This window comes from Bison bison, unplaced genomic scaffold (genome assembly GCF_000754665.1).
Source record: "Bison bison bison isolate TAMUID 2011002044 unplaced genomic scaffold, Bison_UMD1.0 scf7180017864365, whole genome shotgun sequence".
NCBI lineage: Eukaryota > Metazoa > Chordata > Mammalia > Artiodactyla > Bovidae > Bison > Bison bison.
In genome coordinates, this window is record NW_011494937.1 from 819969 (window position 1) to 845216 (window position 25248).

General features: G+C 45.8%; 1 protein-coding gene across 1 annotated transcript; it reads right to left on the reverse strand.

Moving 5' to 3' along the window:
- Positions 1-2048: 2048 nt before the first annotated feature.
- Positions 2049-22445, reverse strand: CLEC17A (C-type lectin domain family 17, member A). Its single transcript, XM_010855425.1, has 12 exons — positions 22329-22445; positions 22112-22189; positions 19172-19204; positions 19039-19089; positions 18914-18955; positions 18316-18357; positions 16965-17102; positions 16722-16784; positions 14397-14492; positions 14019-14170; positions 7913-8022; positions 2049-2658 (listed from the first exon to the last, which is right to left on the reverse strand). The coding sequence occupies exons 1-12, from the start codon at positions 22369-22371 to the stop codon at positions 2523-2525; spliced, it is 984 nt and encodes a 327-aa protein (XP_010853727.1). The 5' UTR covers positions 22372-22445; the 3' UTR covers positions 2049-2522.
- Positions 22446-25248: the final 2803 nt, after the last annotated feature.

A 25248-nucleotide genomic window follows, 5' to 3' on the forward strand; every position in this document is an offset into this window, starting at 1 on the left:
AGACCTCCTGAAGACATAAAAGACAGCCACAGACCAGCCATGGAGAGAGGGCTCACCAGAAATCAACCATGCCAACACCTTGATCTCAGACTTCCAGCCTCCACAACTGTGGAACTTCCCTGGTGGTCCAGTGGTTAAGAATCCACCTTCCAATGCAGGAGACTCGGGTTCAGTCCCTGGTCAGGGAACTAAGATCCCACGTGCCTCTGGGCTACTAAGTCTGACTGCAGCTACAGAGCCTGCACACTCTAGAGCTGGTACATTGCAACAAGAGAGATGCCCACGTTCAGCAACGAAGACCCAGTGCAGCCAAAGATTTTTAAAAATAAAAATACATTTCTGTTGTTTAAGTCAGTTTATGACACTTTATTATGACAGTCCCAGCAAACTGACACAGTAGGCAAGGACCTCACAATGAACTGATAGTTTGAAAAGATCTAACACTGCAAGAGGGCTTCCCTGGTGACTCAGTGGGAAAGAGTCCACCTGCCAATGCAGAAGATTTGGGTTCAATCCCTGGATAGGGAAGATTCCCTGGAGAAGGAAATGGCAACCCACTCCAGTATTCTTGCCTGGGAAATCCCACGGACAGAGGAGCCTGGCGGCCTACAATCCATAGGGTCACAAAGAGTCAGAGATGACTTAGCAACTAAACAAAAACATTGCAAGAGCTATTGGAGACAGTAGCATGGAAACATATATATTCCCATATGTAAAATATGTCAGCGGAAATTTGCTGTATGATGCTGGTGCTCTGTGACAACAGAGGGGTGGGATGAGGTAGGAGGTGGGAGGGAGGGCCATGAAGGAGGGGAAATATATATGCCTATGGCTGATTCATGTTGATATATGGCAGAAACCAATACAATATTATAAAGCAATTATCCTTCAATTAAAAATAAATAATTTTTTTAAAGAGATAATAGTCCAAGAAGATCCATCCATAGTAAAATGAATTACTTCATCAAAGAGCTTCACAAACCACCTAAAGGCACAAGAGGGTAGGAAGATGTCTCCATTATTGTCCTGAGGATCTCACAAAGTCATGGCCTGGCCTGGGTGAGGAATTTTGACTTTCAGCTGGTCTGCCTTTCTAGAAGTTCCACAGCTCAAGTCTTGGCAGAGGTCTGATTCCACCAACTAGGTTGGGCAAACCTCACTCAGGACATGGAAACAGCTGCATGTCAGGAATTATTGCCCTTATGCTTCCTAGAGGGAAATGGTAAACCAGTCCAGTACTCTTGCCTGGAGAATCCCATGGACAGGGGATTCTGCAGAGTCAGACACGACTGAGCATTGAGCATGGCACAGCTTCCCAGAAGTTGGTTCACATCAGGTAGACAGCAAAGGGTCCGAGTCCCATCACATTATGATCATGGTCCAAAGGAGCCATAGTGCTTTCAGTCCCAGCTCAAATAATGTCAGACCTGGAGCTCCTGAAGTCCATACGGTTTCCTAAGAGCCATGATCAGGGACCCAGTGAGTTCCCTCCAGACCCCAGAACTGAGAGACCATTACTAAGACCTGGTGTCGCTCCTGCTCATCTACTCTGGACTGAGTTGTGTCCCATCAACCCCGCCCCCCCCCCAAAAAAAAACTTCCATGTTAAATCCCAAACCCCAATGTGATGCTATTAAGAGGTAGGGCCTTAGGGGTGATTAGGTCTTGGGGTGGGTAGAGCCTTCATGAAAGGGATTAGTGTCTTTAAAAAAGGGACCTCAATATGATTATGACAGCCCTTGTATGCAGAATCTAATAAGAAATGATGCAAATGAACTTACAGAACAGGAAGAGACTCACAGACTTAGAGAACGACCTTAAGGCTGCCCGGGAGAAGGATGCAGGGGAGGGAGAGTTAGGGAATTTGGGATGGATGTGTACACTCTGCTCTATTTAAAATGGATAACCAACAAGGACCTACTGTAGAGCACAGGGAACTCTGCTCAATGTTATGTGGCAGCCTGGATGGGAGGGGAGTTTGGGGGAGAATGGATACAAGTGTATGTATGGCTGAGTCCCTTCGCTGTTCACCTGAAACTATCACAGCATTGTTAATCGGCTATACCCCAATACAAAGTAAAAAGTCTTTAAAAAATAAAAATGGACCCCAGAGAGTTCTCACCCCTCCCAGCATGTGAGGACACAGTGAGAAGATGACATCCATGAGCCAGGAAGCAGGTCATCACTAAACACTGTATCTCCCTGAGCCTTGATCCTGGGCTTGTCAGCTTCCAAAACTTTGAGAAAAAAAAATATCTGTTATGTATAAGCCCTCCAGTGTACAATATTTTGTAACAGCAGCCTGAACAGACTAACACAATGCGACTGAACACGCCCCCAAGTCCTCCCCCCAGAAATGATCTGACTTGCACCCCAGAGACCTTGCTGCGTCCAGGCTGCTGGTTCCACCTTGGGCGCTGTCAGTTCCCACTGTTCGCATCAGAAGGGCAGGAGGTTCTCACCTCCAAGAGCCGAGGGGCATGGGGTACGGATGGACCTCCACCCAGCCTCAACTCTGGAGTTCAACAGGAACATTTCCGCTCACAAATCCAATACGTAGTTTTGTCACAGGAGAGGTCATTCCAGGTGCCACCTTTGTTCATGCTGGCGCAGTTCTCATTATTATAGAGGTTGTTGGGTTCCTGTGGGTCCCAAAAGCTGGATAAAGGAGAAAGTGGATATAGGGTGAGGTGAATAAATGGAGCACAGCGGATTTTTCAAGGCAGTGAAACTACAGTTCTATATAATACTGTGATGGTAGATACATGACATCATGAGTTTGTCAAAACCCATAGAATTTTGGGAAGGTCCGATGGCTCAGCAGGTAAAGAATCCACCGGCAGTGCAGGAGCTGCAGGAGACATGGGTTCGATCCCTGAGTCAGGAAAATTCCTTGGAGGGGTATGGGCAACCCACTCCAGTATTCTTGCCTGAAAAATGCCATGGACAGAGGAGACTGGTGGGCTACAGTCCAGAGGGTTCCAAAGAGTCGGACACTACTAAGCAAGCATAGCATTTTACAGCACTAAGTGTGAACCTTAATCTGACCTATGGACTTAGGTTCATAATAATGTGTCTATATTGGTTCATCAATTGTAACAAAACTATGCTAATGCAAGATGTTAATAATGGGGGGAAAATGTGTGCAGGAGAAAAGGGATGTGGGAAACAGCGCTCTGCACCTTCTGCTCAATTTTTCTAAAAAATAACGCACTACTCAGCCATAAAAAGAATGAAACTTTGCCATTTGCAACCACACAGGTGGACTTGGAGGATATTATGCTAAGTGAAGTAAGTCAGAGAAAGACAAAGACTATACGATATCACTTAATGTGGAATCTGAAAAATACAACAAAATAGTGACTACAGCAACAAAGAGGCAGACTCACAGCTGTAGAGCACAAACTAGCGGTTACCAGTGGGGAGAGGAAAGGAGAGAGGGGCAATATAGGATTAGGCGAGAAAGTGGTGGAAAGTATTAAGTATAAAATAAGGTACAAGGTCCTTGTTGGTAGCACAGGGACCTCTCCTCAATATTCTGTAATAATCTAAATGAGAAAAGAATTTAAAAAAGAATAGGTATACTTATACGTATAACTGAACCACTTTGTGATACACCTGGAAAGCAAATGTAAAGCAACTATACTCCAATATAAAATAAAAGTTATTGGGGACTTCCCTGGCAGTCCAGTGGTTAAGACTTCACCTTCCAATTCAGGGAGTGTGGGTTCGATCCCTGGTCAGGAAGCTAAGACACCACATGCCTCAGTGGCCAAAACACAAATCAGAAGCAATATTGTAACAAGTTCAATAAAGACTTCAAAAATGATCCACACCAAAAAAAAAAAAATCTTTAAAATTAAATAAAAATTACTTTTTAAAAGTAAACAATTTTTAAAATAATAAAATTTAAAAATAGCTTTAAGGATATATTGTACAACATAGGGAATATATCCAAGATTTTATAACTTTAAATGGAGTATAACTTTAATAATTGCAAATCACTATGTTGTACACCTGTGACATATAATACTGTTTATCAACTATACTTCAACTTAAAAATAACGATAAAAGGAAACATAAAGTCTATTAATTTAAAAAAATATATCAGAAAAAAGAACAAGAAAAGCCTTAATGGCTCAGGGCTCTTTCTTCCACCGAATCATTCCTTCAGCCTTTCAGAATTACATGAAAATGCTGTGTTGTCCCCGTAACCCCAGCAGCTTGTCTGTGCTAACTCAGCCCCATCTCCCTGTTCACCAGGAATTCTCCAGGTTCCTGAATCAGTTTCCTGCATCTGGTCAGTTTCTGTTCTCTTCCAAAAAACATTTTTGTTAAACCACGTGCCTCTCAACCTTCCAAGTAATGTAGTGTTTTAGGTCATGTTCCCTTTTTTTTTTTTTAATTGGAGTATGATTGCTTTACAGTGCTGTGTTGTTTCTGCTGTACAGTGAAGTCAATCAGTTATATGTACACATATATCCCCTCCCTCTTGGACCTTCCTCCCACCCTATCCCCCGTCCCACTCGTTCAGGTCATCAGAGGGCACACAGCAGAGCTTCCTGTGCTTTATAGCAAGTTCCCACTAGCTATCTGTTTTACACGTGCCAGTGTATACATGTCATTTGTTTGGTTTGTTTTGTTCTGCTTTTATCTCACAATTTGTTCCACCCTCCCCTTCCCCTCAACCACCACTGTGTCCACAGAGCCAAATTTGGCAATTCAGGTGCATGGGATTTATTAAAGGGTGTTCTCAGGAGAGGGGGATGGAAAGAAGAAGGATGAGGCAGGGGATAGAAGTGAGCAAGGGTATGGGTTTAGCCTGGTCTAGACTCCGCCTGAACCCACAGGGAGCTCTGGAATTTAAATAGCACAACAGAGTTTTTCCAACTTGAAACAAGGGGTCCAGGCAGCTCTTAGCCTGTCATTGTCTGTGGCATGACTTCAGTGGGAGTGGAGTAACTTCTAGCTGAACAGGCTTCCATTCAGCTGAGGTCACCTCTCTGGAGAAAGTGTAACTGTGAGCCTTTAGCAGCCAATGCCCCCTGCTGGGGGGTGCCTGCACCAGCCCCCAAAAGGGATCTGAGCTGAGGACCTTCAGTGACACACCATCCCATGCCATCTCTATTTACAGAATTCTACCCCCCTCCAGGAATCTTCAATAAAAAAATAAAACCCGCAGACAAAACACTAATATCTCTAATATATAAAGAGTTCCCCGAAATCAATAAGAAAAAGACCAAAACTCCAATATAAAAAACACACAAAAATCTTTCCATGTGCTGCAAGGAAAGATCCCATGTGCCACAACTAAGACTCAACAAAGACCAATAAATAAATATTTATTTAAAATACACAAAAGATATGAATAGATAATTCACAGAAAAGTTAATACGTATGGCTATCAAACATATGAAAAGACACTCAACCTCAAGCATAACAGAAATGCAAATTAATACTACATTGGCCTCTCAGTACCCTGTAATGACCAATATGGGAAAAGAATCTTAAAAAGAGTTAATATACATAAATGTATAACTGATTCACTTGCTGTACAGCAGAAACTAACACAACATTGTAAATCAACTATACTCCAATAAAAATTAATTTTAAAAAATACTGCATTAGTATTCCATTTTTCACCTATGATTAAAACAACAAAATTCCAAAAGTTTGATGAGCGTGTGGGGAAAAAAAAAATGTAAGTCAAGCTGGTGAGAGAATAAATTGGTATAATCATATGGGGGACAATTTGTTAATATTTACTTAAAATACAAATACAGACATGGCTGTATTTATATTTTAAATAAATACAAATTTAATACATACAGTATAAATAAATACAAATTTTCCCTGGTGGCTCAGTGGTAAAGAATCTGCTTGCCAGTGAAGGACACATGGGTTCGGTCCCTGGTCTAGAAAGATCCCATATGTTGGGGAGCAGCTAAGCCCGTGCACCACGCCTACTGAGCCTGTGTTCTAGAGCCCAGGAGCCACAACTACTGAAGCCCTCACCCCCAGAGCCTGTGCTCCGAAACGAAAGAAGCCAGCACAATAAGAAGCAGGCGGACTGCAACTAGAGAATAGCCCCCACTTGCCACAACTAGAGAAATCCCGCAGGCAGCAACAAAGACCCAGCACAGCCAAAAATTAATTTGTTAATCAATTAAATTATTTTAATAAATAAAATTAAGTACAAATACATATTCTCCTTAAGAAGATAAAGCATGATGGCTGACAGCATGGACTCTGAAGCCCGGGTGCGTGGCACTACCACCTGCCAGGTGTCTGACCTTGGGACGATCACGTAACCTGTCTATGCCTCTGTTTCCGTGTCTTTAAATGGAGAGGATAACAGTACTTTCCTTATAGAATTACTAAGAAAATTAAATAAATCAGTTAATATAAAGAATGCTTCCACAAATGAGATCCTGCTCATTCTTTTGGCAAATCAAAAATCTTCCTCTTGGGACTTCTCCAGTGGTCAAGACTCTGAGCTTCCACTGCAGGGAGCACGGGTTTGGTCCTTGGCCAGGGAACTAAGACTCCAAATGCCATGTGGCATAGCCAAAAATAAATAAATGAAAGATCTTTAAAATAAAATTAAAAAGCATGCATCTTTAAAAAAAATAATCTTCCTCTTCCTCTTGTCCTATAGCCATGGCATCTTTTCTCTCTTTTTTTCCCCTCAACCATTGGTCTGGGGACTCGATATGTTTGAGCAGTTGTGCTAAAAGGCTGAGATGTTTTAAGGAGGAAAAAAATGTTCAGGCACCAGAAACCCTATCAGAAAAAAAGCACCCTTGTGCTTCCCTTGTCCAGCTGTGCCTGAGATTTGTGTGTGTGTGTGTGTGTGTGTGATTGCTTTTGTTTACTGTTTTAATTTTTAAATTTATTTTTAATTGGAGGATAATTGCTTTACAATATTGTGTTGGTCTCTGCCATATATCAGCATGAATAAGCCACAAGCATACATATGTCCCCTCCCTCTTGAACCTCCCTCCCACCTCCCGCCCCATCCCACTCCTCTAGGTTGTCACAGGGCACCAGGTCTGAGTTCCCTGAGTCACAGAGCAAATTCCCACTGGCTAGCTATCTTACATATGGTAATGTATATGTTTCTACGCTGCTCTCTCAGTTCATCCCACCCTCTCCATCCCCCACTGCCTCCTCAAGTCTGTTCCCTATGTCTGCATCTCCATTGCCGCCCTGCAGATAGGTTCATCAGTTCCATCTCTCTAGATTCCATATATATGCATTGATACATGAAATTTGGTTTTCTCTTTCTGACTTACTTCACTAGGTATAACAGACTCTAGGTTCATCCACCTCATTAGGACTGGCTCAGATGTGTCCTTTCTTATGGCTGAGTAATATTCCACTGTGTATATGTACCACAATTTTTATTGAGTGTAGTTACTTTACAATGTGTTAATTTCTACTGTACAGCAAAATAAATCAGCTATACATATACATATATCCCCACTTTTTTGGATTTCTTTCCCATGAGGTCACCACAGAGCACTGAGTTCCCTGTACTATGAAGTAGGTTCTCTTTAGTTATCGATGTTATACATAATATCAATCCCAATCTCCCAGTTCATCCCACGACCCCTTTCCCCCTTGGTATCTGTACATTTGTTCTCTACATTTGTGTCTCTATTTCTGCTCTGTAAAATAAGATCATCTATATTAAGTTTTTCAGATTCCACATAAATGCGTTAACATATGAATTTGTTTTTCTCTTTCTGATTTACTTCACTCTGTATGACAATCTCTAGGTCCATCCACATCTCTACAAATGACCCAATTTCGTTCCTTTTTATTCAACCTGGGATTCTAAAGAATCTGCTGGTTTAGACTTCACAAAGACCTACAAGGAGGAGAGACCCAATAAGCCCTGGATACTTGCCTCAGTGTGACAGGTGACCCATCCAGCCACCTCCAGTCCCCTTCGACATTTCTGTCATTCAGCCCCAGCCAGTACACCCGTGGAGATCCGTGAGCCTTGGCCACAAAGTCCTGCAAGTACAAATATCATTCAGCTGTCAGTTCTTCTACGTATACCCTGCTTGTCTCACATATATGCAGGGCTTGTGAATGCCACCCCAGTACCCATCCCAAATCCCCATGGCATACAGAACAAGATCAAAACCTTCCTCCCACTTGAGCACCTGCAGTGGGAATAGTCATGCTGCTTTCTCGAAAAACCTATGAGCCACTCTGTGCCTCAGTTTCCGCCTCGGTAAAATGGGATAATAGTAGCTACCTCCTTATAGAGTTATTGAGAGGATTGAATGGATTAATATGCATAAAGAATTCAAAACAGTGTCTGACATGCTGCAAGTCCTGTGACATCTTATTTCATGGGAGTATAGTGGATTTTCAACGTTGTGTTAGTTTCTCCTGTACAACAGTGAATCAGCTATATGTATACATATATCCCTTCCCTCTTGAGCCTCCCTCCCACCACCTCCATCCCACCCTTCACAGAGCAGTGAGCTGAGCCCCCTGGGCTCCCTGTGCTGTACAGCAGCTTCCCACTAGCTAGCTGTTTTACACACGGGGGTGTACATATGTCAATGCTACGTTCTCAGTTCATTGCACCCTCTCCTCCCCACCCTGTGACCGCAAGTCCGTTCTCTATGTCTGCATCTCTATTCTTGCCCTGCAAATAGGTTTGTCACTACTATTTTTCTGTATTCCATACAGTACTGCAACATCTTAACATTTAACATATATTTAAGGAACAATTCTAATAATAATAACTGATATCTTGGATTTCCTGGTACTTTCACACTCCCAACCCCTGCAGTCCTAAGCGACATCCAGGCAGAAAAGGAATTCATTGCTTCAGAAAAAGAACGTGGAGGAGGGGAGAAATAGGAGATTCCCAGCTTTTGTATTTCATAAGCCCAGGCCTTTGGGAAGAAAGGACGACTTGGATCAAAGACGAGAAGAAAACATCATGATTTAAAGCAACTCCTGGAGTTCCCTGATGGTACAGTGGGTAAGAACCCGCCTGCCAACATAAGGGACATAGTTCGATCCCCGGTCCAGGAAGACCCCCACCTGCCGCAGAGCAGCTAAAGTCCATGTGCCACAACTACTGAGCCTGCATACTGCAACTACAGAAACCCGCGCACACAGAGCCCGTGCTCCACAACAAGAGAAGCTCCCGCGATGAGAAGCCCCCGCGCACACAGAGCCCGTGCTCCACAACTAGACGCTCTCGCGATGAGAAGCCCAAACGTCACAACGAAGAGTGGCCCCTGCTCGCTGAAACCAGAGAAACCCCACATGCTGCCATTTGCAGGAACGTGAATGGACCTAGAGAGTGTCATACTGAGTGAAGTCAGACAGAAAAGGAGCAAGATCGTATGACATCTCATACATGGAATCCGTAAAGAAATGATACAAATGAACTTACAAAACTAGAGACTCACAGACTTAGAAAAGGAACTTATGGCTGCCAAAGGGAAGTGACAGTTCAGGAGTTTCGGAAGGTGATGTATACCCTGCTATATTTAAAGTGGATAATCAACAAGGACCTACTGTATAGCACAGGGAACTCTACTCGATGTCATGTGCCAGCCTGGATGGAAGAGCGGCTTGGGGGAGAATGGACACATGTATACGTATGGCTGAGTCCTCTCACTGTTCCTTGCACCTGAAATTATCATGCCATTGCTAATCGGTTATACCCCAATACAAAATAAAAAATTAAAAGTTTGAAATAAATCCATAAATTTTTTGAAGAGAACCAACATAGCCAAAAATAAATAAATAAAAGTTGAAAAATAAAGCAACTCCTCTCCAGGCAAACTGATCTATGGTAAGGAAACCAGATGTGTCGTTTCCTGGGATAGGCGGGGGTGACTGGAAGATGGCATGAGAGAACTCCCTGGGCTGTGGAAACATTCTAAATCTTGGCTGGGTTGACAGTTACACAGATGCCTACATATGCCAAAACTCAGTGAATGGACACTTAAGATCTGTGCATTTTACTCCATGCAAATCATATCTCACTCACTCAATCTTATTCAAGACCAAGATTTCCTAAAAGGTAAAGACAAAAGATGGCAATGGGAAAGAAGCTATGGAGATGTAGGCATGGTGGGTGCCAGGAAGAGGGCTCTGCATTTCATTCTCTGGTAGAGCCCGAAGTGATGGCCAAAACCCCAGATGGATATGAAAACTCTAAAAAGTAGAGGGACTCTGGACCTTGTTTCTTGGGTAAAACCCCAGAGAAGTATCAGGAAATCAGAAAGAGCAAAGTGCTGCTCAGCCCATCAAGTCATCATAGTGCCCTGAAGCTGAAACTCCAATACTTTGGCCACCTGATGTGAAGAGCTAGCTCTTTGAAAAAGACCCTGATGCTGGGAAGGATTGAGGGCAAGGGGAGAAGCAGGCAGCAGGAGATGAGATGGTTGGATGGCATCACTGACTCAATGCACATGAGTTTGAGTAAACTCCGGGAGGTAGTGGAGGACAGAGGAGCCTGGCGTGCTGCAGTCCATGAGGTCACAAAGAGTCGGATGTGACTTAGTGACAAGATAACAATGACAACTAGCACATAGGAGGTGTTCAAGAAATGTTGATTGAAATAACAAGTTAATAAGTGACCTACACAGGCTCCCCAGGCGGCTCAGCAGTAAAGAATCCACCTGCAAATGCAGGAAACACAGATTCAATCCCTAAGTCAAGAAGATACCCTGGAAAAGGAAATGGCAACTCTCTCCAGTATTCTTGCCTGGAAAATCCCGTAGACAAAGGAACCTGGTGGGCTACAATCCATGGGGTCACAAAAGAGTCGGACATGACTTAATGACTAAAAAATGAGCTACACACTTTGTACAGGTCATCTCATTTGATCTTCATGGTAACCCACTGAAGCAAGGATTGTTAACCCCATTTTACAGATGGGAAAATTGAGGCACAGAGCAGTTAAGTAATTTGTCCAGGATCATTCACCCAGTGGATGTCCCAGTGGATACCAGCTTGGAACAAAGATGTTGAGGACCAGATATGCACTCCCCTCCACCTTGACCCCATATAAGCCATCCCTACTCAGAAGAAAAACAGATAATCCCAACTGATTGAGATGAAATCTCCACCACCTTGGTATAATAGGAGCTCAAAGAGGAAGGAAATGAGTTATTTAAAGCAAAGTTATATTTCTTAACTACCTGAGTTTAGTTGTTGTTTAGTTGGAATATGACTTACACCTGCCCCATTTACATCATCTAATCTAATCTCCAAAAAACACCCCTGTATTTATTCAATACAAATGATGCTATGAAACAGAAGGATTTTTTTAAAACAGAGAAGATACAGAGGGAAAAAATAAGATGGTAGCCTAAATCCAACCAAATCAATAATTACATTAAATGTAAATGATCTTTTGCTGGGTCATAGAGAGTTGGACTGTGAAGAAGGCTGAGTGCCGAAGAATTGATGCTTTTGAAATGTGGTGTTGGATAAGACTCTTGAGTGTCCCTTTTACTGCAAGGAAATCCAACCAGTCCATTCTGAAGGAGATCAGCCCTGGGATTTCTTTGGAAGGAATGATGCTAAAGCTGAAGCTCCAGTACTTTGGCCACCTCATGCGAAGAGTTGACTCATTGGAAAAGACTCTGATACTGGGAGGGATTGGGGTTAGGAGGAGAAGGGGATGACAGAGGATGAGATGGCTGGATGGCATCAGTGACTCCATGGACGTGAGTCTGAGTGAACTCCAGGAGTTGGTGATGGACAGGTAGGCCTGGCATGCTGCGATTCATGGGGTCGCAAAGAGTCGGACACGACTGAGCGACTGAACTGAACTGACTGATGGCAGTTTTTCCTTTTTTTCTCTTTTTTTAATATTTAATATTTTTATTTATTTATTTGGCTGTGCCAGATCACAGTTGTGGCATGTGGGAATCTCCAGTTGCAGCATGTAGGATTCAGTTCCCAAACCAGGGCTTGAACCCAGGCCCGTTGCATTGATAGCATGGAGGTACCACCAGGAAAGTGAAAGTCACTCAGTCATGTCTGACTCTTTGCGACCCCATGGACTATACAGTCCGTGGAATTCTCCAGGCCAGAATACTGGAGTGGTAGCCTTTCCCTTCTCCAGGGGATCTTCCCAACCCAGAGATCAAACCCAGGTCTCCCTCTTTGCAGTCAGATTCTTTACCAGCTGAGCCACCTGGGAAGCCCAAGAATACTGGAGTGGGTAGAAGTTCCCATATGGTAGTTTTAGTCCTAGTTTTTTAAGGAATTGCCACGTGTGTGAATGCTCAGGCATGTCCAACTCTTTGCAACCCCATGGACTATAGACTGCCAGGCTCCTCTGCCCATGGGATTTCCCAGGCAAGAATATTGGAACAGGTTGCCGTTTCCTACTCCAGGGGATCTTCCCAACCCATGGATCAAACCTGCGTCTCCTATGCCTCCTGCATTGGCAGGCGGATTTTTTTTTTTAATTTAAATTTAATTTAAATTAAATTAATTTAAATTTAATTTAAATTTTAATTTAAAATTCCCACTGAGCCACCTGGGAATTGCCATACTATTCTCCATAGTGGTTGTATCAGTTTACACTCGCATCAATATTGTAGATAAATGGATAAAGACGATGTGGTACATATGTACAATAGAATATTACTCAGCCATAAAAAGAATGAATTTGAGTCAGTTGCAGTGAGGTGGATGAACAAAGAGTGAAGTAAGTCAGAAAGAGAAAAACAAATATCATATATTAATGCATATATATGGACTCTAGAAAAATGGTACTGATGAACGTATTTGCAAGGAAGGAATGGAGACATAAATGTAGAGAATGGACTGTGGACACAGCTGGGGAGCAGAGGGTAGGACAAACAGAGAAGGTAGCATTGACATATATACACTATCGCACGTAAGACAGTGAGAAGTTGCTGTGTAACACAGGGAGCCCAACCTAGAGCTCTGTGACAACCGAGAGGGGTAGGATGGGAAGGGAGAGCGAGGCCCAAGAGGGAAGGATATATTCATATAGTTATGACTGATCTGGGCTGCCCTGATAGCTCAGTCGGTAAAGAATACGCCTGCAATGCGGGAGACCTGGGTTCAATCCCTACAGAACCAACACAACATTGTAAGGCAATTATCTTCTAATTAACAAATTTTTTAATATCTGTAAATGATCTTAGAATACCAATTAAAAGCCAGAGATTCAAAGATTGAATTAAAAAAAAAGTAAGACCCCACTATATGCTGTCAACAAGAAATCTTAAAATAATGACATAGGTTGAAATTAAAAGGATAGGGGAAAATAAACCTGGCAAACACTAATAATCAAATAGTGCTGTGAGTTTTATGGTCAAGAACAAAACTAGCTTCCTGGGCTCCAACCCCAGCTCTGACATTTACTAGTTGTAACAAGCAAGCTGCTTGAGTGAAACAAGCCTCAGCTTTGTTCTTTGTGAAGTGCTGATAGGTAATGATATGCACAGCTTTGGTAGTATTAAGTCATTAAAGTTATCTACACTTATTTCAATTCTCCTCGTACATACACACAGATGAAACTGTCTCTTTCTATAACTTTAAAACATAACAGTGCCCATCTGACTTTCTTTGTGAGTGCATGTAGGTAGAAATTTTGCCTCATACACTTCCACCATTGAGCTATAGGGACTGGCTGTCATTTTAACGTAACATAGCCTCTCCTGACCCTCACCTAATTTATAGGTCTGTTGTTAGAATTATGTTAATGCGTGTAAAATATCTGGAATACAGCCTAGAGAATAGAAAGTGCTACCAAAGAGATAGCCATTATTATACCTCCATGTAAGACAGGAAACTGAGGCTCAGATTGGATAAGTCAACACAATCGGGATTTGAACTCAAGCAGTAACCTCAATACTAAAAGTTCTAGTGATTCAAAAGCAATCCCAGTTTCTTTACATTCAGGCCAGGGAAGGATGTGTAAATCCTAGGAGAGAGGCAGGCTGGCCCTGCTGGTTCTCAAGGGTGTGGAGGGGACAGCTCACCTGTTCATCAGAGTTACTGATGATGACCAAGTGAGAGTAATTCTCCTGGCAGAACTTCCGGGCTTCATCCCATGACTTGGTGCTTGGAGAGAAGTAGTAACACTTACCCTGAAAAGGGAGCCAGCCTTCAGGACAGGTGACCCTGGTACAGTCTGGGGACAGGATAGGATTCTGTCAGAGTGGCCCCAGAACCAGAGTAATGTACATGGTATGCCATGTACAGGTGTTCAGGCTGGGCACTGCTCAACTCTAGCGGGGGTTGGGAAGGAACCATTCACATAGATTGCACTGAGAATCACTCCCAAGGATTTGTGCTCTGTACCAGCTCCACCATGCTCCGCCCCCCCAACTCAGGGAAGTTCCCCAAGTCCCACTTACCTAATAAGCCCCGAAGTTCTAGCAGGGACTGGTTGGTGTCAGCTCTTATGCGCTCAATGTCCTTCTTCAGGCCAGCTAACCCCATCATGCCAGTCACTGTTAGCAGGAACGGGCTGAACGGTTAGAGACCCAAACCCCCATCTACCCACCTACCAATCACTGACTGCAGACACACCAGACAGAGGCAAGAGTTGTGCTCCCCACCACACCCATGTTCTAGTGGGTGAAACTCAAAAACAACATGGTCAGTGCCCAAGAGGAGTCCTAGAGTTACTCAGAGGAGAGATTAATTCCTGAGGCTTGAGGGAGAGTAGAGATGGTGGACTTCCTGGAGCAGATGGGTTTTAAAGGGAAATGGTGGTTCTGTATTAGTGAGGAGGCTCAATAGTCAGGGGTCACCTTGCCACCTTGGAAGCAAAGATCCAGAGGCAAGCATGTTGAGAAAGGCTCGTACAGTAAAAGTCAAGGAGAATCTCACAGGAGCTTGAGCTCCAAGTGCAACGAGGTCTGGCATCTGGGTCCTTGAATGCCAAGCCAAAAGTTTTGCATTGGACTCTGGGCAGTGAGAAGCTGATGGTTTCTGAGTGTAAGAGTGGCTTGGTCTGAAGTGTGGGGTGAGGGAGTGTGGAATGGAGCAATTTTCAGACATCACCAATCATAGTGAAGGCCTCTTCTACAACTACTGTGTTCCCACTACTCTCAACAAATTGGCCCTCCGCCAATACTCCCCAGGGCCATCAACAGATGACGCTTCAATTAGACAAAATAGAAATATTAGATAGATAACTCAATAGGTAGGTAGATAGATGATCTATAGATGATTGATAGATAGGTAATAGATAGATGCTGCTGCTGCTAAGTCGCTTCAGTCGTGTCCGACTCTGTGCGACCCAATAGACGGCAGCCCACCAGGCTTCCCCGTCCCTGGGATTCTCCAGGCAGGAACACTGGAGTGGGGTGCCATTTCCTTCTCCAATAATCTATCTGTCAATCACCTATCTATTATCTATTTATCAGTTGTCTATCATCTACCTATCTAGTTTTCTATCATCAATTATCTATTTCTTCATCATCAATAGATAGATGATTGATGAAGAAATAGATAATTGACGATAGAAAACTAGACAAGTAGATGATAGACAATTGATAAATAGATAATAGATAGGTGATTGACAGATAGATAATAGTAGACAGATAGATAACATATATGTTATCCTTGACACTCTTTCCTCGCACCCACCACCATTCCCACTCACCCATCCCCAGGGTCAGTCAATTTTACCTCCTAAACCTTTCTACTCTACCTACTTCTCTTCAACCCCACAACCACAACCCTCAGCTAAGCAACCATTCTCTCTCAACTACCCATCCTCCTCCCTGTACTTAAATGTTGCCTCCTACTACAGGACCTCTGCATATGCCTGAGATTCTCAACTCCTTACCTAGTTAATTCCGTATTTCCTGAGTCTAACGGATTCACTGCATTCCCTGCCCTCATTGGCCATAAGGTTCCTGATGAAGCAGACAGTTCATCACATAACTGACTTATGATAAATGTCATGAAACAGAAATTCAAGAGGCAAGGCGAGACCGTAACAGGGTCTGAGCCTCAACTGGAGGTGTGGAAAGGCTGCCCTCGCTATGGGAAGTTAAAGACGGCTGCAAATTCTTTGCCCTTCCCCCAAGGAGTGACAGGATTACCTACCCTCCTTCTGAATCTAGGCTGGTCCTGTGACTAATTCTGACCAACAGAGTGCAGTGGACCTGTGGCTGTGTAATTTCTGAAGCTGAGCCCTAACACCACCATGCTATGAGGAAGCTCAAGTTACACATGTGGGTAGAGGCGCACCCAGGCACCAGCCACATGAGTTAAGCTTTCTGGGACCTTCCAGCCCAGCCCAGCTACCCAGTGACCCCAGCTCACCCCACAAAGAGTGGATGTACCATGCTGAGCTGTTCTGAATTCCTTCCTTGTAGATTTGCTGGGACTATAAGTGACAACGCTGGGAGGAAATAAAATCCAAGTTTCTTTGCAACCACCCCCCAGAAAAATGACCACATTTCCAGCACTTGACAACCACAGTGACTCCTGGCCACCATATTGGAAACCAGTGGAGGTCTAGATACACGCATGTACACGCACACACACACACTCCACAGGGACAGGGACTCTGTCCGTTGTGTTCACCCCCCTATGTACCCATCCCCCACCCTGGGACCTAGCACAGTGCCTGGCAAACATGGGGTTGGGGTTGGTGATGAAGCTGGATTTGACAGTCATGTTGGTGCTCAACGTGGCTTGAAGGGATGATTGACACCACTCACCATTCGCTCGCCATGCCATCTGCTGAAAGGTCAACATCCTCAGCTCTTCCACCACCTCCTGGTCTATGAGAAGGAGTCCAGCTTGAGCCCAAGTTGGACTACATATCCTCCCGTTTGTTGTTGTTGTTCTTGTTTAGTCACTAAATCATGTCCGACTCTTTTGCGACCCCATGGACTGTGGCCCCCAGGTCCTCCCATACCCCTTTCCCGTTTCTCTGCAAGCCCCTTTCTCGCCTTACTCACACTTGATCAGGGTCACAACCAGACCGGTGCAGCCCATGAGCAGTGACACCACCACCAGCAGACACAGGCACACCATCAGTCTCTCCTGGTAACACCTAAGACCTCCGAACTTCTGACTGATCCAGGGCACTGGAGTTGCTGTGGGGTGGAGACGGGGACAGGGACACTGACGCTGATACTTCAGTGAGGAAAGGACCCTTGAACTTTTCTCCAAGAGTGGGGATGGGGTGGAAGGGGGCAAAAGATTAGGGTTGTGGCTATATCATCAGGTGGGGTCAGCAAGAGAATGTCAAACACAGCAAACCCTGAAGAAGCCCGGAACGTTTGTGGAATACAGTCTATGGGCCCAGCATTCTGTCACACCCTTACTATCTTCTTGAATCCTCACCCTTATGACAGAGCTTTAATTGCTCCCAGTAAACTGAAGGCTTAGAGAGGTTGTGCATAACCTGGACCCAGTTCTCTTTTTCATCCTTTTTTTAAATTGGGGTATAACTGCTTTACAATGTTGTGTTAGTTTTCTGCTGTACAGTGAAGTGAATCGGCTATACACACAGATCAGTATATGTACAGTATATACATCTCCCTTCTCTTGAGCACCCCCCACCCCCCATCCCCACCCCTCTAGGTCATCACAGAGCACCGGGCCGAGATCCCAGTGCTATACAGCAGCTTCCCACTAGCTGTCTATTTACACAGGGTAGTGTATACACGGCAGTGCTATCGCTCAATTCATCCCACCCTCTCCTTCCTCCACTGTGTCCACGTGTCCATCTTCTACGCCTGCGTCTTTATTCCTGCCCTGCATATATCTGTACCATTTTTCTAGATTCCATGTATATGTGTTAATATGCAGTATTTGTCCTTCTCTTTCTGATTTACTTCACTCTGTATGACAGACCCTAGCTCCACCCACATCACTACAGATGACCCAGTTTCATTCCTTTTTATGGCTAAGTAATATTCCAGGATATATATGTACCACACCTGCATTATCCATTCATCTGTTGATGGACATTTAGGTTGCTTCCATGTCCTGGCTATTATAAATAGTACCCAGCTCTTCTCTTTAACATTTAGGATGTATCGTCTTTTATGCTCCAGCAGCCCCCCACCCAAGTTGCTCTGCAGGGGCCCAAACTATGGACACTTGCATCCCCTAACTTACATGCAAACAGGAGGTAGGGCTCGAGGAGTAACTGGTAGCCATCCTGGGTCCCTATGGGTCTGGTCTAGACTTAAAAAGGCGGAGCTTCAGAGAGGAAATGTTTCTCTCCCAGGGTCTAACTCCAGAGCTCACACACACTGGCCACCGTGGGAGGGGAGACAGAGGCACACCCAAAGAACTTACTGGCTACGGGCGGCTGGGATGCAGGATGCATCAGATCAGTGCCTAGGAGAAAGGCAAGAGACGTTTATTCAGAAGTTACTGAAAGACTTTGTCTTCCAAGATTAACAACCTCCCCCAAGCCCTCTGATTTGCTCTTTGGTTAGAATTGGGGAATGGAGGGGACTTCCCTGGTGGCACAGTGGTTGAGAATCCGGCTGCCAACGCAGGGGACATCGGTTCTATCCCTGGTCTGGGAAGATCCCACATGCCTCGGAACAGCTAAGCCCGTGCACCACAACTACTGAGCCCATCTCTAGAGCCCAGGAGCCACAACTATTGAGTCCGAGTGTGCCAGTTCCTGAAGCCCACGCACCCTGGAGCCCATGCTCCAGGGCAACAAGGGAAGCCCACCCATCTCAACTACAGAGTAGCGCCCGCTCGCCACAACTAGAGAAAAGCCTGGGCAGCAAAGAAGACCCCAGCTGAAAGACTTTGTCTTCCAAGATCAACAGCCTCCCCCCCAAGCCCTCTGATCTGTTCTCTGGTCAGAATTGGGGGCTGGAGTAAGGACTTCCAAGTGCCCCTCTAGGACATCGTAATGGGTATTCCTATGGCTTACCCAGATGAGGAGTCAAGCTGGTGACAGGGGTGACGTTCAGGCCTGGAAGGGATCAGAAAGACAGCAGTCAGGCATATCAGGACCTCAGCCAAGGGAACAGGATGCTCCCGGCCCTGGATCCTCACCTGTGTTCTTCGGGAGCTTACAGGGAAGTGGGGGTCTCTCCGATTTCTTTCCTGAGGAGGGAGGAACGGTTGCTCAGGCTCAGAGCAGGACCAAGCCAGCACTGGGTCTCTGATACCCCCAGCCCCAGCTCACCTGCCCTGGGAGGTCTTGGTGGAGCCATCCAACCTGGAGAAGAGAAGCTCAGAGTCAGGGCTGGTCCAAGGATGGGAATGGGGTGGAAGTCAGTGATGCAAACAGGAGTGAGATTGCAGTGGAGGGTTAGGGATGGGGTTGTGCATGAGAATGGCTCTGGACTTAGGGATGGGGACAGGGTTAAGATGCAGTGACCAGGGACTTCCTTTGTGGTCCTCCCAATGCAGGGGGCCTGGGTTCAATTCCTGGTCAGGAAACTAGATCCCATAAAAGAAAGAAAAAGGTGAAAGTGTTAGTTGATCAGTCATGTCTGACTCTTGAGACCCCATGGACTGTAGCCCACCAGGCTCTTCTGTCCATGGAATTCTCCAGGCAAGAATACTGGAGTGGGTAGCCATCCCCTTCCGCAGGGGATCTTCCTGACCAAGGGATTGAACTCGAGTCTCCTACATTGAAGGCGAATTCTTTACTGTCTGAGGCACCAGGGGAACCCACAAAGATTTGGCTTGATGAAACTAAAGAAAGATCCCCTGTGCCACAATTAACACCTGGTGGAGCCAAAAAAAAAGAAAAAGATACAATGACCAGCCATTCTGAATTACTAGGATGTTCCTAATTTTAAAGCTGGAAGTCCCAGATTCCAGGAAATCTTTCATCCCTGGATAAACTGGGACAGTTGATTACTCTAAGTTAAAGACACAGGTGAGGTTGAATATGGGAATAGAGTAAGGTTAAGGTTGGGGGTCTTCCTTGGTGGTCCAACAGCTAAGACTCCATGCTGCCAATGCAGGGGGCCAAGGTTCAATCCCTGGTCCGGGAACTAGATCCTGCATGCCACAGCTAACTGTCACATGCCGGAACTAAAGATCCCATGTGCTGCAACTAAGACCTACTGCAGCCAAATAGATAAATAATTTTTTTTTTTAAGGTTAGGGGACTTCCCTGGAGGTCCAGTGGTTGAGAATCTGCCTCCCAATGCAGGGGATACAGGTTAGATCCCTGGTCAGGGAACTGAGATCCCACATGGGGCAGCTAAGCCCACAGACTCTAGAGCCTGAGCACCACAAGGAAGAGACCCGCATGCCTCAACTAAGACCCAACTTGGCCAAATAAATTAATTTTAAAAAAAAAAGGTTAGGATTGAGATGAGGGTTTGGATTGAAATGAGGATGGGGCTGAAAGAAAGCTCATGGGAGTAGGGTGATGATGATTCAGGATGTGGTTGAGGGGAAGAATGCAGTTGTAGCTGCATTTGGGTAGGGGAGAAGCTGAAGCTGGTTTGTAGTTGTGTGGGGCCTGGTGACAGCTTTGGATCTGGACATAGAGATGGGACGGAGCCAGGCCTGATTTTGGAGATGATGGGGTCTAAATCTGGGGAAGAGGTGACCCTGAAGACAAGGATGGGGGACTTCCCTGGCAGTCCATTGACTGTGATTCTGCACTTCCACTGCAGGGGGTGAGGGTTCAATCCCTGGTCAGGGAACTAAGACCCCCCTATGCCACATGGCACAGCCAAAACAAATAAATGCATTTTTTAATTAAAAAAAAGACAGGTATGGGTTGGGGGGCATGGAGTTGGGCTTGGAGATCATCTTGGGACCAGGCTGGAGTTGAAGACGGACAGTAAAGAGCCAAGCCCAGGGCACCTCCCAACTCCTACTGAGCCCATGGTGCTCTGGGACCTCCCAGGCTGACTGCCCTCTGGACTCATAAGTGGGGGACGTGGATCCACCTGGAATGCCAGCCGACCCCCACCCCATCCAAGAACATTCAGGGGCCCTGGTGGGAGTTGCTTCAGGGAAACCTCAAAGCCTCCACTTCATTTATTTTTATTTTTTTTTTTGACTGCACCACGTAGCCTTCAGGGCTTCCCTGGTGGCTCATCGGTAAAGAATTCATCTGCCAATGCAGGAGATGCAGGTTCAATCCCTGAGTTGAGAAGATACCTTAGAGAAGGAAATGGCAACCCTCCTCAGTATTCTTGCCTGGGAAAATACATGGACAGAGGAGCCTGGCAGGCTACAGTCTGTGGGGTCACACAGAGTCAGACACGACTAAGCGACTGAGCACACGTACGCGTAGCTTTCAGGATCTTAGTTTCCCAACCAGGAATTGAACCCAGGCCAAAGCACCAAGTCCTCACCACCACACTGCCAGGGCCTAAAGCCTCCACTTTTATATACACTTATCAGACTCTTGTTGAATCCCCAGCCGGGCGTGGATCACTCAAGTCTAATTTGGGTCCTGGGTGTGAATGCAAAGAGATTGGAAAAATACTGGTCCCTGCACAGCTTCTAAAACCCTGGCACTCATGTCTCAGGGCTTTGCATCCACCAGTTCTTTTGGGAGCTTCTTTCCTTAACAAACTCCTATTCACTCCTCAAGTCTCACTCCAATGACCCTCGTCTGACCCCCAATCCTCCCACTAATGCAGGCAGAGCCCTCAGTTACCCTCAGGATTTCCCCAATTTCCTACTCCCTCCCCTCTCTGACTTGCTCACCAAAGACTGTACACAGAACTGAGTGTGTGTGTGTTAGTTGCTCAGTCGTGTCTGACTCTCAGCGACCCCATGGACTGTAGCCCACCAGGCTCCTCTGTCCATGGAATTCTCCAGGCAAGAATACTGGAGAGGGTTGCCATTCCCTTCTTCAGGGGATCTTCCTCGCCCAGGCATAGAACCCAGGTCTCCCCCACTGCAGGCAGATTCTTTACCATCTGAGCCACCAGGGAGACCCCTGTGCACAGAACTGCCTCCCCTGTCAGACTGAGAGACCCTCAAGATGGAGGCATGGACGCTCCCACCATTGCGGTGCCCAGCGTGAACAGGCTGACTGTGTGTGTCTGCTATGCCCAGCTAACTTCCCCTGGAGAGTCTGCTCCCCGTGCTTCATCCCTCAGGCTGCACATCTCTTCAGCCGGCTTCAGAGAGGTCCTCTTACCTGGCTTGGGAGGAAGGTCCTTGTAGGGTGGCGTCATGTTCTCATAGTCATCGTCATCATCTTCTTCCCTGGACCCTTCTAGAGGAAAGGCACGTGAGAGCCCAGCCCACCCTCTCCTCTGTCCCTCACACCCTGGTCTCCAGCCCCAAGGTGGGGACACTGCAACCTGTGTCCTGACCACCCCCGGCCCCCACTCCACGCCTGGCCAGGGCCCTACCCGGCAGGTCCCGGCACCCGGCGTTAGTATACAGGGCGCACATGGCTGCAGCTAGCGCCAGGAGCCTGACGGAGCAGGCAAAGCCTGACAGCTTCTGCTCCTTGTGTCCCCAGATCAGGTGTCTGGGGCTTTTCTCAGTTCCTTTTTTCTTTTTCTTTAATAGTCAAGAACATGCAAATCCATCTGGAGGGAAACACCCCAGACCACACACACACACACACACACACACACACACACACACACACACTTGTATTTCCCCCCAGTTTGAATTCATGCATAGAAGTAACAATGACAACAGCCCCTGCATTTGAGTTCCCACAGAGCACCAAGCCCTGGGTGAAAAAGATGGAGAAGCTCCTTTCTACATGGAACCATCAGTTGAGACAGGAAAGACGATACACCTGTAAAGAAATACAGAAATAAGCGATACAGTTTGTTTTTTCATTTTATTTCCAGTAGTAATAAAGTATTATTTTACCATAAGATAAAATAGGGTTAAGGGATGGGATGGGGGCTAAAGTAGAGAGGTGATCAGGGAAGGCCTCCCGGAAGCAGTGACATTTGCAACAAGATGTTAAAGTGATCGGTGCTAAGTACTCCCACATTCCACAGTGAAGTTCTAGGCTCCCTATTGCTACAAAAGACATAGCCCCAAAACTTCATGACTGGGCTTCCCTGGTGACTCAATGGAATCCACCTGCCAATGCAGGAGACACAGGTTCGATCCCTGGTCTGAGAAGATCCTACATGATGTGGAGCAACTAAGCCCATGTACCACAGCTACTGAGCCCGCATGCCCTAGAGCCCATGCTCCGCAACAAGAGAAACCCTTAAACAGCAACTAGGGTATCCCCCATTTGCCACAACTAGAGAAAGCCCAGCTCAGCAATGAAGACCCAACACAGCCAAAAATAAATAATTTTTTTTGAAAAGCAAAAAAAAAGAAAAAGAAAAAGATGTCCCCACTGAAGCCTCAGACAGACAGTGGTCCTGCTGACCCCTTGGTCTCAGCCACATGAACCAATTTTGAACTTCTGACCTCCAGAACTATAAAAGAATTCATTTTCATTGTTTTAAACCACTACATTTGTGATGATTTGTTTCAGTAGGCATAGCATATTACATACCCCAGAGGGCAAGACCCCAATTCCTCTTTTGAGGGGCTTTCCACTAAAAGTTAAAGGAAATGCAACTCAGATTGGCTTAAACAATAAGGAAACCCCGTCGGTCACATCCTTGTACATGTTAGGATATTGGGCTGGGTGGTCATAACAGAGATTCAGAACAAAAAGGTGACTTAAATGAGGTGGAATTTACTTCTCACCTCACGGTCTCAGAATAAGCAATTCACAGTCTCCGCCAGCGGAAACTCTTCACCGGCACATGCCCAGGGGGATGGCCCCAGCCCTACTTGAGGTGGGAAGGCGGCAGCCGACCGGACCCCCTCTCCAAAGAAAGCTCACCCCAGGGGCTGGACTTTCCCGTTTCCATGATGTCACACACAGAACCTCTCCCATCTACCTGAGGTGTAGGTGGGCTGTTCCCATTCTACCGATGGGGAAATGGAGGTTCACCTGAGAAGGAAGACCCTGTCTGCCCAGCAAATACCCACTGAGCAATGAGTATCAGATTCCAGATGGATATGGGGGGTCAGGGTGGAGGGGTAAGGAAGGGATGGGCTGGAGGCACCAGCCAAGAGGACAGCGAGGATCTCTGGCCATCAAGAGCATCCTTTAAGGAGTGTGAGCCTGGGGAAGGTAAATAAGGTGAAGGCCGGATGGTCTCACTATGCGAGGGTGATGTCCACACAGCCAAGGTCCTACCTTGAGACTTGACACACAGCAGATATGCAGGAACTGGTAGTGAAATCCAGTCCTATCAACTGGGTATAATGTAAAGCCATGCGCTCAGGCTGACCCAGCTCTGTCCCTCTTGCTGTGTGACTTCAGGGGAGTAGAACAACATCTCTGAGCAAAGGTCTCCTGATATGTCCAATGGAAATTGGGAACATTTATCCATTCAACGTTTATCCATTCATTTATCCGTTCAACAGATGTGTATTGACCACCGACTACATGTTAGGCTCTGTTCTAGGAACTAGGGAGACATTGGTGAACAACAATAACAACAAAAATCCCTACCCTTGGGAGTAGTTGTTGTTGTTCTGACTCTTTGTGACCCCATGGACTGTGGGACGCCAGGCTTCCCTGTCCTTCTCTATCTCCCAGAGTTTGCTCAAACTCATGTCCATTGAGTTGGTAAATGTAGGGTAAGGGAGTTAGAGAAGACAAGGTTCGGAAAAAGAAGGAGACCGGCACTTTACAGGAACAGATCACCTTTAATGAGGCGAGAAGAGGCAGCAGTCAGATTAGTGAGCTGTTGCACTAACCCAAGAAAAGAGTAAGTATATATAGGCATATACGTGGAAAGCTACTGTCTTAAGGGAGCCTGTTCTTCTCCAAGGTTGTTCGGAGTAGTTATCTCTTAAAGGGCTGGGGCAAGGAATTCTGGACATCGGCCAGAGGCTGGACTGGCTGGGAGCTGGGTGTAATCAACCTTAAAGTCCTTTTTTTTTTCTTCCTTCGGGTGAGAGAGGTCTTTGTTTTGCTTAGAATGGTGGGGAGGACCTGGAGGGGAGTTTCAGCTCCAGGCTATTTCGAGCCATGTAACTTCCCTTCAGTGATGCCATCCAACCATCTCATCCTCTGCCACCCCCTTCTCTTCCTGCCTTCAACCTTTCCCAGCATGTCAGTGAGTCAGCTCACTGACTTAAGCTGGGAGTCATAAATCAGTGAGTCATCTCTTCGAATCATGTGGCCAAAGTATTGGAGTTTCAGCTTCAGCATCAGTCCTTCCAATGAATATTCAGGGTTGATTTCTTAGGGGACTGATTGGTTTGATCTCCTTGCAGTCCAAGGGA

Coding starts and splice junctions, on each gene's coding strand:
- CLEC17A (XM_010855425.1), bottom strand. CDS start 22,371: ATGTGCGCCCTGTATACTAACGCCGGGTGCCGGGACCTGCCGG. Junction 22,190..22,328: donor CGGGTGCCGGGACCTGCCGG/GTAGGGCCCTGG, acceptor CCTTTCCTCTAG/AAGGGTCCAGGGAAGAAGAT. Junction 16,785..16,964: donor GGTTGTGACCCTGATCAAGT/GTGAGTAAGGCG, acceptor TCCTTCTCATAG/ACCAGGAGGTGGTGGAAGAG.